Source organism: Rhamphochromis sp. 'chilingali' (assembly GCF_963969265.1).
Source record: "Rhamphochromis sp. 'chilingali' genome assembly, chromosome: 13".
Lineage (NCBI taxonomy): Eukaryota > Metazoa > Chordata > Actinopteri > Cichliformes > Cichlidae > Rhamphochromis > Rhamphochromis sp. 'chilingali'.
In genome coordinates, this window is record NC_137940.1 from 36,131,069 (window position 1) to 36,145,218 (window position 14,150).

Consider the following 14,150-nt stretch of genomic DNA (forward strand, 5'->3'; position numbering starts at 1 on the left):
ATAACAATATTGTATTTTGGTTCAATGAAGCTCCTTAAAAAAAAAACTGGTGAACAACATTTGCTTTGCCCATACTGCAGCTTCCAGGGCTTAAAAATGAAGCTAATACTGAAGTGCCAAAAACTGCCGCTCCTCCAATGGCTACTTTATGAATGGGTCCAAAAGCGAGTCACTACCTGTAGACCCCCATGTTAAAATGCCCATTCCACAGCTTTGTACAAAATGTGGCTTTGTTTTCAAAGAATCATTTACTCAAAAAGCAACAACTATAAATGGCTGTTTTGTTCTTTTTCTTCTTTCAAATTTACCTTTTCATTTGTCCATGTGGTACAAACCCTTAAAGAAGTTTTTTGATCCATTTCATGTGAGTGACATTTTAGTCTGCTAGTAGTAATTAGCAGGTTTATCTGTGGGTATGCATCTCCTGGGTATAATACTAATAATAATAATAATAATAATAATAATAATAATAATAATAATAATAATAATAATCCTTTTTTAAAATAACAGCCCAGATTTTTTTTTTGTTTGAACTGAAATAAATAAGACTTATGTAATTTAGTTGGGTTTTTTTTCTTCTAAATTAGTGATTAGAAACCAGCTTTGTCCAGAAGTGCTAACATTCTGCATGCTGATTGGTCGGCTAAGGATTTACAGGTCACGCTCCCTTGACAGCAATAGTTTACCAATGATAACTAGATGTTGTAAGTGTAATTAAACCACGGCACCTAATTAGATTTGTGCATAGAAAGCTGCTGGCTGTGATGGTCAAAGGTGATTGCTATCAGGGGACTGTTGCTGGAAATTACCTGCTGATACTTGCAGGAAAACAAAATGGTGAATGGCATAAAACAGCTTGTGGCGCTGTGGATAATACTTGAAGAAAGCTATTTTATTGCGCTAGAAATCTTAAATAATAACAATTTAAAAACGAACTTTCACATTTTACTTACACGTTTTTGAGTGTTTTAGTCCAAACTGGTCATCAGCTAGCGTCTAATTAGGTCATCATCGGAGGCCTCACTCCCTTCATTCTAATTAAGGATAATTACACCAGAGGCAGCCGTCAAAACAAAAGCTACTGTTCCTTTAAATCTTCACTCCTTTCAAATGTTTTGGAGCGAGGGAGGGAAATACAGTGAAAAGGAGACGAAACCACATTGTCAAGGAAAAGGAGAGAGGAAAAAAGAGACCCACGCGTAAACCGACACTCCCCTTGAACACATGCACCAGCGCACTGACAGTCTGACCAGTGTCGTCCAGCCGCCTGAAGCACAGCGCCCGCTGTTTGCATGTGTTCACCCCCCCTTGGACTTGGTGGGAGGGGGGAGAAGTTTACCCAAAGACCAGCCTGGATCACTGAGAGAGACGATGCCTTTTTCCTCCACACCGGTCTCACGATTCTTCAGTGGATTTGCTGATTCCAACAATTAACCTTGCAAGTTATTCATCGGGAGTGGGGCGAGATTTCGAGCCAGAGGATGCTCCCACAGGTCATTCGGATACTGTATGTCTTGTCTTTCTGCTTTTTCCAAGGAGTCTTTATCAGGTGAGGGAGCAATCTGCTATTCTCTTAGTGTTTGTGCGAGTTATTTTCTCTCTCATCAACTGCTTCGCATAAACTTTTTTTTTTTTTAAACCATTTTAATCGACGCTACTGGCTGTAAGACATCTGTCATTTGTTTACTTATTTAAAAGACTTTATTAGAAATTAACATCTAAACGTTTTAAATGCTGGTTGGAAGGGGGAATGGAAGACTGGTACATACCAGCAAGAAACCAATTAATTAATTAATTAATTAAAAAAAACTAGACCTGCTGTTTACGCACAGAACAAAAAGATGCCGCTAACTATGAAGTAACCACGGAGTCACTAAACCCTGTTTGCCCAGAGGTGTCAGACTACCTGTGGAATTCCCGGTTGCATTGAAAGGTTGAGTGATGGCTTTTGTGGGTCGTTTAAATCGCTACATTCATACTCCAGTGTAGGATAATCGTGGTCGTTGTGCTGAACAGTTTAACGGGAGCCAGTGATTACAAAGCTTGCTGGGGTTATAAAAACTAATAAAGCTGCTGCATACTGAACATTTGGATGCATGTTTGAAAATGGGAGCTGGGAGTGGAGTATATTGTTTCTGTGCTTAGTTTATTCACTACTGCAGGAAATATCATTCATTGTGGGTTCTAGAACACATTTTATTTCCACGCCATCATTCTTTCACTCAGTCCATCTAACAATAACCATGCTCCTCTGTCTTCTTCTTTCCATGTCACCTTCCTCTCGTCCTCCCTCAACCTCTCTCCCTCCTCTTGGTGGCAAAAAGTTTTATTTGCAGTGAACACTTTTCTTATTTCATGCCCTGCCACCCTCAGGTGTGAGCGGAAGGGAATTAAGATCTGCATAATCCCAGAGCGGAACAGAGCAGTGACTCCGTGAACCCAGGGGCGAGGAGAGCAGCTCTTAGCCTGGAGAGCAGTCAACTGACAGCACCTCCTCTGACAAATTATATGCTCTCCTACCAGTCATTCTGCTAGCCACGTAGGGAGGGAGTGGGAGGGAGGCATGAAGGAAAAGGAAGGGATTAAGGTGTAAAAGACAGGCAGAATCAGATGGAGTCAATGGACATGTTGGGGGAATGATGGAAGATGAAAATGGGAATGGAGCAACCTGGGATGGGGAGAAATGGGAACAAGAAATTGAAAGAGTGATTCATTTAGCTGGAGGTGGTGTGAAGATTAGCAAAGTGGAGAATGAGGCTGGTAGATGGAGAGAAATGGTTCAGATAGGAGAAACGAGATGGAGAAAGAGGGGGAGGTGTATGTTAGGTGGGAAGTGCTGTAAGAGATTTGGGGGAAAAATGTCATGTGAAATAGTGCTCATCAAGCAGGATGGACATATGTTTTGGACTGGGTGTTTGTCAACAAGAGGAAATGCGAAACGGGAACTAGGGGTGTAATAACCAAGTTCTTATCATACTCTGAGGGTTGGGAGATGGTTATGTGTTGACGTGTGTATGTAGAAAGAGGCGATGTTGTGTCTCTTTAACTTGAATGACAACCTGGAACAAAACCTGACACGTTCTCTTTTCCTGAAGCTTTTCTGCCATCCACTTCCTTTCTTTGTGTGGTATCCCAACAATTTCTGACCCTGCTAGAGGAAACTTAAAAATGCTAAGTTTTAATTGCAAAGTTGTTGATTTATGTTAATTTAAGCATCTTTAAAACTTGCACTCACAGAACTGAAACATGACAAACATAAAGATAAGCATGGTGCTTTGCTGCAAGTCGTATTTTAAGTCCGCAGCACTTAAACAACTAACTTATACATAACTTCTAAACTTTTGGCTTTTGGATATTTTCTTTTGCATTTTATCGCACTACTGCAAGAGAAACACCAGCTGGCTGGATTATATTAGCTGTTTCCCTTGCTATGGTTCGTGCTTGCTCACCGTTACAGTTTACTGGACACTTTAACAGAACAGTGCCACTGTAAATGTTCTTGCTAACACCTTATTGCCAACACCTTTTAAAATATTAGCTGTGAAAAATATTGTGTGCATTTGCAGAACAGGGTTTCCTGAACTTGATTTAAAATAACTGTTTAAATAAAGTAAAGCTGGATCAGAAAATGTGAAAACAGCTAAAGAAATTAGCTTTGGCTTAGTCATGAGTTTTTGTTTTAGTCATACTGCCTTTTTTTTTTTTTTTAGAACGCACATTATAATGGGGAGCTATGAAAGTGGACCAATTATGTTTTCATTTTTTTCTGTTATAGTCTTAAAGTTGATAATATTCACTTAAACACGGCCAAGTGTCAGATAAAATTGAAGCAATCCACGTGAGCCTAAAGCTCAGGCTTCACTTTTTGTTTTTCTCTATTAATGACTCTATATGATTTTCATAAGAGTGATTGTCTCTAATAAGGTACTCCAGGCACACAGGTCTGCTGCGAGTATGGAAGCCACACCCAACTGCTGTTCAAACTTCCTGTTTATAAGCGGCATCCTATCAGAAGTAAGTTAGGTCAAAGAGAGGCTGGCCTTGAAAGCAAAGGAGCCAAAATGGCTTGTTTCAGACAGCAGATGAATTGAGAGGCTGCAACATGGCTCAGCATGAGGTTTAAAAAAAAACTGAGTTATGCGAAGCTACTCTAGCCAAATCCAAGAATTAAAAAAATAATAATTAGCTGCAAATTAGCAAAAGAGGTCCACATTACAACAGAGAACTTCTGCCACCGTCACCTCTGACTAACACCATTTGATGTGTTGTCTGAATGGGACTTTCCACATGGTAGAACCTGAATTTTTCTCTTTGGGGTGTTCAGTGAAAAACGAGTTGGTTGTTGATACTGTAATAAAAAAAATAGCCAAACTATCACACATGAAGTCTTCACCATGTGAACATCACATCAGAGGAAATTGTGCAAATATGTCCCTGACCTCTGGTCATCTGACATGTGTACTGGGAAATTGCAAGAGAAGAGTAGTGGATTGCATGAAGTGAAGGGCAGAGGATTGCACACCAAGGATCTCTGCTGTCCTTGCCTGCAGTCAGCTAGAGATCATGAGTCAGAGCTTAAAAAATATCAGAGAGTAAGTCTTCTCAGATGGAGCTGGGCACTTGCGAGCCTGATTAGAGTGTGAGTGAGTGAGTGTGTGTGCACGCACAGGCAGGCATACGTGAGAGCATGGTAGTTCAAGAGGAGGCATGGGATCTTTCCCTCTTAACTGTAATGCATTAATTGGAGTAGATAAAGACTTAACATGACCCCAAACCTCAACTTGAGAAAATAGGTCAGCCATAAACATTAAACGTTATATGAGTGACATATTTGGAGATAAACATGATCAAAAATTCTGCAACCCAGTTAGAGACATAAAAGAAGTTATTTTTACTTTTTAGATTCTTCACTGCATTGCTGGCACGTTCGGTTTCTCATATTTAGTTTATAAATTGAGGAGTAGTTTTAATGCAGTGTCACTGCATTTGCAAGGAAAATCTAACTTAAAATTTTGAACGCTTTAAAAAAAGATTTGTGTCTCAGTGACTAACTGGCCTAATTAAAACATTGTATTGAAATGATGTGTACACCACTGAGATACTTCTAGTGTTACTGCAGTTATAATAACAGAATAAGTCTGAACTAGGAGTGATGTCACTGTAGAGTTGAGCATGTTCCAGTAGTGAAGTTGGAAAATCGAGAAAAAACAGGATTTGTTTTGCTCCTTAGCAAGGTTTATGTTCACTGCCGCCATCTTGGATTGTTAATCTGGGGTTGGCCAGGCAGCTCCGAATTTCAGATTTGGAAATCCGACTTGAGGGGGCGTTCCAGTTGGAAATTCTGACTTCTACCTTAAACTGGAATGTGCTTTAGCTGAATACATCTACTGGAAGATATTGACCAGCTTAGGATTGTCCTTCAAATATTTGTGATGGGGGAAGTGACTGGAAAAGGGTTACTGTGTGGAGGTAAGCATGGACGACACAGAGCTCTCAGTTCTCACTACTCCTTTATTCCTCTCCAACATCAACTGAACACATCACGCCACAAAACACAGCAACACACTTCCTCAACACGGGTGTGAGTGGAGCCCTCTAGTGATCCACCACACATGCCCCCCCCGAACACCCAGCAGAACTAGTCCAGGACCCGGGGTTTAAGCAAACAGCCGGAACGGCTGAACCAGGGGGGTGGGGAACTGACAGAGGAAGACCCAGCTCGGGAGCGAGGCTGGCACTGGCGGTCAGAAAAAGCTGCAGATAACTCGGGCTCCGTTGATTGTGGGACGCTCCTGGGGGAAAAAACAGAACCCATCAGCCCGGTGGCAGGTGGGTGGCCGCGGCAAGTGGCCTGGGCCGGGACCACTTGATCATCTTGCATAACATGTGCAGGCTTAAGTCTGTCAACAGAGACAACCTCCTGCCGACCACCAAAGTCCAAAATGAAATGTTTTTTGCCCTGTTTAAGAACCCTGTATGGCCCGTCATATGGTGGATGGAGGTAATGTCAGCATGGGGACCGAAACGCGAAACCCACGTTGACAAAAATACTCTGGCCACTGTCACCGCTGTCGTGGATGCCAGGGGTACCGCCTCCGGCCACCTGGTCGTGCAGTCCACCACAGTCAAAAGGTGCGTGAAACCCTGTGACTGCGGCAAGGGACCAACCAGGTCCACATGAACGTAATCGAAACGCCTACCGGGGACGCGGAAAGGTTCGAGGGGTGCCTGCGTATGCCTGTGGATTTTCGAGCGTTGGCATGGGATACAAGCCCAGTCTTTCACCGTTTTGAGAAGGCCCGGCCAAACGAACCTGGCCCTGACCAGCTTGACCGAGGCCCGGACGCCGGGATGAGAGAGGGCATGCACCGAGTCAAAAACATAACGATGCCATGAAAGGGGAACCACCGGGCGGGGGCGGCCGGTGGAAACATCGCAAAGCAGGTGCGGACCGCCGTCCCACACAGGGGTGTCCTCCAGCATAAGGTCCGTTTTCGTTGACTGAAGGGCAAGGACGTCCGGGTCAGCACGTTGCCCAGCGGCCATGGCAGCGTAGTCGACGCTGACATACATCGGAGAAACCAACATGTGATTGGACTTACCAGCCACATGCTGAATGTCTGTGGTAAACTCTGAAATAGCCGCCAACTGGCGCTGCTGGCGTGCGCTCCATGGGTCAGAGACCTTGGACATGGCAAACTTCAAAGGTTTGTGGTCAACGTACGCAGTAAAGTTGCAACCCTCAAGGAAAAAACGAAAATGTCGTGTCGCGAGGTGCAGGGCCAGCAACTCCCTGTCGAAAACACTGTACTTGCGTTCGGCATCCCGGAGCGTACGACTGAAGAAGGCGAGCGGTTGCCAGAGACCTGAAACCCACTGTTCCAGCACAGCACCCACTGCCACGTCGGACGCGTCGGTGGTCAACGCGATCGCCGCTGACGGAAACGGGTGGGCCAGCAGGGCGGCATCAGCCAGCGCAGACTTGGCTGCGGAAAACACCTGGACGCGTTCCGGCAGCCAGTCAACAGGATCTTTGGCTGTTTTACCTTTTAAGGCAGCATAGAGCGGCTGTAGCAGGTGGGCAGCTCTGGGGAGAAAGCGGTTGTAAAAATTGATCATCCCCAAGAACTCCTGCAACACTTCAACCGACATGGGACGCGGAAAAGTCGAAACGGCCTGGACTCTGTCGGGCAACGGAACCACACCTTCAGCGGAAATGCGGTGCCCGAGGAAATCCAGAACAGGCAACCCAAACTGGCACTTGGAAGCGTTGATGATCAGGCCGTGCGCTGCCAAACACTGGAAAATCTGGCGCAGATGGGACTCGTGCTGGCTCGCTGAGCAGCTGGCCACCAATATATCATCCAGGTAAACAAAAACGAATGGCAGGCCAAAGTTCCCTGCTAGTCTGTCGGCAGTGGTAGGGGGAAGGTGGGTCTTCTGGGAGCCGGAGTCCACGAGAAAACGTCTCCCAGAGCGCGAGTCCTCTATGAAGAGCAGCCTTTCTGTATTGCCAGCGGTCGCGGCTGCTACGGTGCACTGGCGGGTCCGTTACCCTGGGCCGTGAAAGCGTAAGGCGGCAGGCAGCGACGCGCTCTGGACTCCCCCGTCATCCGGCATGAGCAACGGCAACATGTTCTCCATGAGCTCGAGAGCAGTACCGCCACTCAAGTCTGACAGGGTGAGGAGCTTTTTGGCTCGTTCAGCATTGGAGAGGGCATAGCGCCGAAGAAGCAGCTCTTTAAGGGCGGCGTATTCCCCTTGGGCGGGTGGGTCCCGGAGGAGAGTCATTGCGCGACGGGTGGCCAGCGGGTCGAGCGAGTCCACCACATGGTGATACTTCGTGTCGTCAGCCGAGATGCCGCAAAGGGCAAACTGAGCCTCCACGTGCACGAACCACGACGGGGGATCGTGGAGCTAAAAGTCCGTCAGTTGCAACGTAGCTGCAGCAGGAGGCGGGGGACCGGCGGCCGCTGATGCATCCATAGCGGAGTCTGTGTTATCCTCGGTCTGTAGCATGCTCGAGTCATGGGTCACCAATGTGGAGGTAAGCATGGACGACACAGAGCTCTCCGTTCTCACTCCTTCTTTATTCCTCTCCAACATCAACTGAACACATCGCGCCACAAAACACAGCAACACACTTCCTCAACACGGGTGTGAGTGGAGCCCTCTAGTGGTCCGCCACAACTGTACTATTACAAATTGAAAAGTTGCTGTTCTTAAGGCTTGTGAGACAAGCATTTTAAAGATGTATATCAAAATCTATGCGATATACAGTCCAAGGGGATCAGTTTTGACCAGTGAGCTGATCTAATGGCACGTCAGCTTTTTTTTTTTTTAACCTTATGTCAAATTTCATGAAAATGGTTTGTAGAAAAGTTAAGATGTAGGAATCGATGTCTTTTTGGAATAAAATGTCTGCCATAACAGTGCTAATTGACATTTAGCAAGCTTGATGTTTCTTTTGAAGCCCGTTCTAAAACAACTGCTAAAGAACAGAAAAAGGATTTCTTTATAGTAAGTTCACTGGAAAGAAGTAAATACGATTTTTAGCCAATACAGACTTCAAAAGCTCGGTTTCTGGGCGAGGACAAAATCTTTCTGTGATAGCTTTTAATTAAATTCTGATGGTCCTCCCAGCTGGCACAGAAGTATCTGCAACAGCAAAGCAATATCTGGAGGCTAGTAAACAGCAGAGAGAAGAGGACTGCAAAGATTGTGTGCCTTCACTTTAAACATTTTGCAGCCCACAAGGAGTTGTCCAAAACACTTGCATGGGGAAAATCCCGGTGAGAAAATGCCTGGCACTTCCATCAGAGAAAACTTTTCCATGCATTTTTTTTTAAACCCTTTGAAAATTAAACTTCACATGTGACGTGTGTAGCGGGGTTTTAAAAGACGGCTGCACATGGCAAGACAAAGAAACAAATCGGTAGGGTCTAACAGTGATTTCACCTTGAGTTAGACTTTAACAAACACTTTTGGGGTTTTCTCATTCTTTCCAAAAACACAGAAAATCCCCACATGCTTGGCTGATACACAGATTAGAGCAGCAAGGAGTACTGGCAAAAGGAAGTGTGAAAGGAGAACAGATGGGATGTTTATGTGAGTTAATGACGAAAAAATGAGAGCCAAGCTGGATACAAGAGGCGAGCAGACGGTTTGCTCTCCACAGCCACCACCGCCATGAGCAGTAGAGGCATGCTTATCAATGAAATATTAACCCAATAGACAAAAAAGTCCTCAAAAGATAAACAAAGAGTTCATGTTTCCAATGAGGATATCATAAAAGTTAAGTATGGCTTGGACTACATCTGTTTCTGTGTGGACAATGTAACAACTTGGAAACGATTCCGTGTGTTCCCTAATAATCCACCCTGGATGACACACGGAGTTCAACAACTTATTAGAACAAGGAACAACGCTTTCAAATCCGGGGACCAGGAGGCATACAGTGCTGCCAGGGCCAACCTGAGAAGAGGCATCAAGACTGCCAAGCAGCAGCACAGGAGGCGTATCGAGGCCAGGTTTGAGAACAACACAAACCCAAGGCAGGTCTGGGAGGGCATCAGGGCTATCACGGACTACAAAAGAAGAACACCATCACCCTCAGCCGACAGTTCTACTCTGGCTGAGGATCTAAATCTCTTTTATGCCCGTTTTGACAGGGAGAACACCGACCCTGTCCTGTCCCCTCTCCCCTCAACCGATCCTGCTCCGGTCCTGAGCACTCATGAGCTGAGGCGTGTGTTCCGGAGCATTAACACCAGGAAGGCGGCCGGGCCGGATGGAGTGCTGGGCCGGGTGCTAAAAGACTGTGCTGCGGACCTGGCGGACGTCTTCACCTCTATATATAACACCTCGTTGTCCTGTTCACTGGTACCATCCTGTTTCAAAGCAGCAACCATCGTTCCCATCCCAAAACAGTCAAATGTCACATGTCTGAACGATTTCAGACCTGTGGCACTCACCCCCATTCCCGCCAAATGCCTGGAGAGACTGGTCATTAAACACATCAGAGCTGCTTTTCCACCATCCCTGGACTCGCACCAGTTTGCATACAGGGAGAACCGGTCAACCGAGGATGCGATCGCCACAGTGCTGCACACATTACTGAAGCACTTGGAACACAGGAACACCTATGCACGGCTCCTCTTTGTAGACTACAGCTCGGCTTTTAATACCATCCGGCCATATAAACTCCGTCCCAAACTCCACCAACTGGGACTTAACTCCTCTCTGTGCAACTGGATTGTGGACTTCCTCACTAACCGTAGACAGAGTGTCAGAGTGGGTAAGAACACCTCTTCCACCCTTGTGGTCAACACCTGTATCCACAGGCTGTGAGGCTCCTGAACTCTCTGCCCCCCTCTCACGGACAATAACCATATCCAACTTCTTAATAGCAATGAACTGGTCTGCATTGGTGCATCATATCTTTATTCTCTTCCCCCTCCTGCCCCCCCCCCCCCCTCTTTCTTAAATAGATAACTATCATATCTGATATCATATCTCACAGTACAATAATATTGAATGGGTTGCATTGTTGTATTTTGTCATGTTTCTCAGGTCTTTGTCTGAATTTCTACGAACATTATTGCTAAGGATTGTCTTATTGCATTGGAGTCACACTGGGTTAAATATGTACACTTGGGTTTTAAGGGGTATTTATTATTTTCTTCTTTTTTGGGTTGTATGGAAGCCCCAAATGCAATTTCATTGTTCTTGACAATGACAATAAATAAATACTACTTTACCAAGGAAAGGGGAAAAAACATTTTTTTCTGCACATTCTCAGTTTTTAATAACTCTGTGCAGCTGGAAAAAGGCAAAATGAACATCTATCTTCTATTTAAGTGCAGCTTTTAATAAAAGGGTAGCACACAGTCACACCCTTGTCAAGGAGGCACTGTCTGACATAGATCTACCCATTTCTTCAGTGGGCATTAGATTTGTATTTGGATGTATGGTGGAGGTGACAGTTCAGTGATGGTCTCTAGCAGCTGGCCTGTTCCTTCACTGGTCAACTGACACCTCAGGCTGAGAGATGTGACTGATTATTTGACATATGTTTCAGTTAAACCACATATAACCTTTCCCTTTTTTAGTTAAATCAAAAGTGTGTAATGGCCTCATTTGACAGATTGGAATAGTTTTCAGGTGCTGGTAGATGAAAACAGTGTTTTTGTCCTCAGGGATTTTATATGGGCAAATATGCCAGTTACAAAATCCAACCATGAGTTAAATGGCTACGATCATTCATATCATAAACCAGTTTTGTATTCAGGATGAGAACTGGGTCTCTGCCTGTCTTTTCCTGTCCACACTAAACCATGTATTTTTGACATGCCTCTGCCGCCAGCTGAAATCAAAACCCCAAGCCACTGAATAATAAATGCATCATGAAGTGTAACTGATGCGCATCAGCTCAGGGTAAACTTTTAATCTTTAAAGATATGTAGCCAGCTAATGCTAAGCTGAAAGAGCATTAAATGCAACATTGTCCACTGGTTATGGAGGGAACCTCCAAAAACCTTTCAGACGTGCATCAATATTTTTATGTAGCCTCTGCAGTTTTCCTCAGGTAATGGAGAACTTTTTAGCATCTTTCTTTCTTTTGAGTAAACAAACCAAAACTTCATGTTCATCTCCTGATGCAATCCCTTCATTATTAATTTAAGTAGAGCTGTCCATCAGTCGTGGGCTAAGATGAAAAACTGCACGGTTTAAGTTGAAGTAGTTCCCTTCTCTGCGTTAACCCCTAAAGTAGCCAAGAATTGCAAAAGGTAATTAAGCCAACTTAATCGATACCCTCATTCCTTATGTGGGTCTTCTCACAAACCCACATAAACAAATGTTTTATTTCCTTTATTTGTTTTGTTTTATTTTATTTTTTTAAGTTTCTGCCGATCAGGAAACTCTTCAGATCTACATATACAGTTTCTATCTGGCAATTGTTTTAGTTTATAGAGTAACAGCAGTATTTCATAATCTATTTCATGTTTGTTTTTTTTCCTTTTGCTTTTTTTTTTAGGTTTAATATGTAATTTTACATACAGATATGTTTTCGCTGACAGTTGTTTGCCAAAATGTACCGGAGGCCGTGCAATATTCTAGAAATGAGCCTGTTTATAAAGCAACTACCTGTCCAAAGATGGTATCTGCAAATAATAGTTTTATGGGTCGTCTTCTTTGTATATAGTTTTGTTTGTTTGTTTTTTATTCTCTGAATCATTTATTGATATTAAAACCTGTAGATGATGGCATCCTTAAAACTGTATGCTTAACTACTTGCCTTCTATAATTCTTCAACTCACTAACTTACATTCTACGCAGCACCCCGACTCTTTTAGATTATGTTGTGCTTTAAAATGTTGTAAATTGTGCTCCATTCACTGCTTGCTTAAATAATTCAGTGCAAGAACTTGTTTGATTTGTATACCTGAGTAAAGCTCTATACCATAGTCTTTGTGCCAAATCTTACTTGTTCTTGATTCTAACAATGGCCTGGCTTCACAGTCAAACTGCTAGTGTCGCAGTTCTTTATTTTAGTTTTGGTTGCAGAAGGCAGCCAGCCAGCTGAGGTGGAGGCGCGGTAGGTGTGAAGGTTTCAGGTGGCTTCATCAGGGTTATAAAACCACAGGTGTGTTCTGCAAATACATGTTGCTGCATCTTTGCAGCCAAAACAATCCAGCATACAATCTAACTCTCTCCAGTGTCTGGATAAGAAAATGTGACACAGTGGTAAGGTAATGCAATAAAGGGGAGCTCTCCACTCTTCTTCTCTAGCTCTAGCAAATTAAAAATACCCACTTATTGACTAGGAGAGCACTTTGGCTCTGAGGTTCACCATTGTAGGTCATTATGCTCTCTACAATTAGAATCATGAAGTGGGGAACCATTATGAAACCCTCCATCATGTCATTACATCTGACCAGATGGGCCTTGCTGATTAAACTTCACTTTGAGAGTGAGGGGGGAAAAGTGTGGTCTCAGAAAGCAAGACCTCATAATACGCTGCTGGCCAAAAGAAGAAGTGGCCAGTGGAGTCAAGCTGAAGAGCTGCTTTGTAATTGAATCCGAAAGTCATTAACCGAGCCATTTAGAGTGACCATGCTATAATCAATCATTAATTACATAGGGCTGTGTCAGCTTTGTCAGACAAATATTGCAGGCTACAGCTACAGCTAGCTAACAGTCGAACAGCAGCATACCACAATGTATTAATCATTTTGCTTGTTTGTTTGTTTTTTTTCCTTTTTTTAACTTGTCTAACTTGTGCTCTGATTTTATGCATTATGTATGTACAGTAGATCAGCGGTCCCCAACCTTTTTTTTATGCCCGGTTTATGCCCGACAATATTTTCATGGACCGGCCTTTAAGGTGTCGCGGAAAAATACAACAAAATAAAACTAGTACCGGTACCGAAAAAAAAGAAAATTTATTCATAACACACGTGAAAAGACCCAGGAAAACCAAGTAAACGATAACAAAATAACGCTGAAAACCAATAAAACCCCTGAAAACTATACATTTCACACCTGAGCCTCAGCTCTGGCGGCCCGGAACCAAACGACTCACGGACCGGTACCGGTCCGAGGCCCGGGGGTTGGGGACCGCTGCAGTAGATGATAAGGATCATGTTGAGAAATGTTGTTTGAAGACTTTGGAACTTATTTTTTTGGGAGTGGGGGTTGTTTGGTGTTTTGGTAACTATGAGATACAGTCTTCTCCCAAAACATGGCACCATAGTTTTCACTAGGTGTGTGTGTGTGTGTGTGTGTGTGTGTGTGTGTGTGTGTGTGTGACTCACTCACTCACTGGCTACATTATTTAGGTACATCTTGCTAGTACCCGGTTGAAAGCCCCTTTTGCCTTCAGTAGTGCCTTAGTTCTTCAATTAGGTAAATGCCATACTGACATGATGGCATTTAGTGACTGTTTGCATGTGACTCTCCTGTTCCATCACATCCCAGAGGTGCTCTGAGTTAAGATCTGATGACAGTGGGGCATCTAAAGAGATGCTTTTCTTCATACTTTGGTTGTATTGAGTGGTTATTTGAGTTACTGTTGCCTTCCTCTCAGCTGAAGGCAGTGTGGTCATTCTCCTCTGACAACACGAGGTACTTTGGCACATTTTGGCCTT

The 14,150-nt window shown here is 44.0% G+C and overlaps 1 protein-coding gene across 2 annotated transcripts in view; it reads left to right on the forward strand.

Annotated features, from left to right (window-relative positions):
- Positions 1–1,268: 1,268 nt before the first annotated feature.
- glra4a (glycine receptor, alpha 4a) overlaps positions 1,269–14,150 on the forward strand; it is a 71,486-nt gene continuing 58,604 nt past the window's right edge. For both annotated transcript variants that reach the window (XM_080900975.1, XM_080900974.1), the window contains exon 1: positions 1,269–1,549. In XM_080900975.1, the coding sequence (XP_080757101.1) occupies positions 1,482–1,549 (68 nt within the window). In that variant the 5' untranslated portion in view covers positions 1,269–1,481. The remainder of the gene's footprint in view (positions 1,550–14,150) is intronic.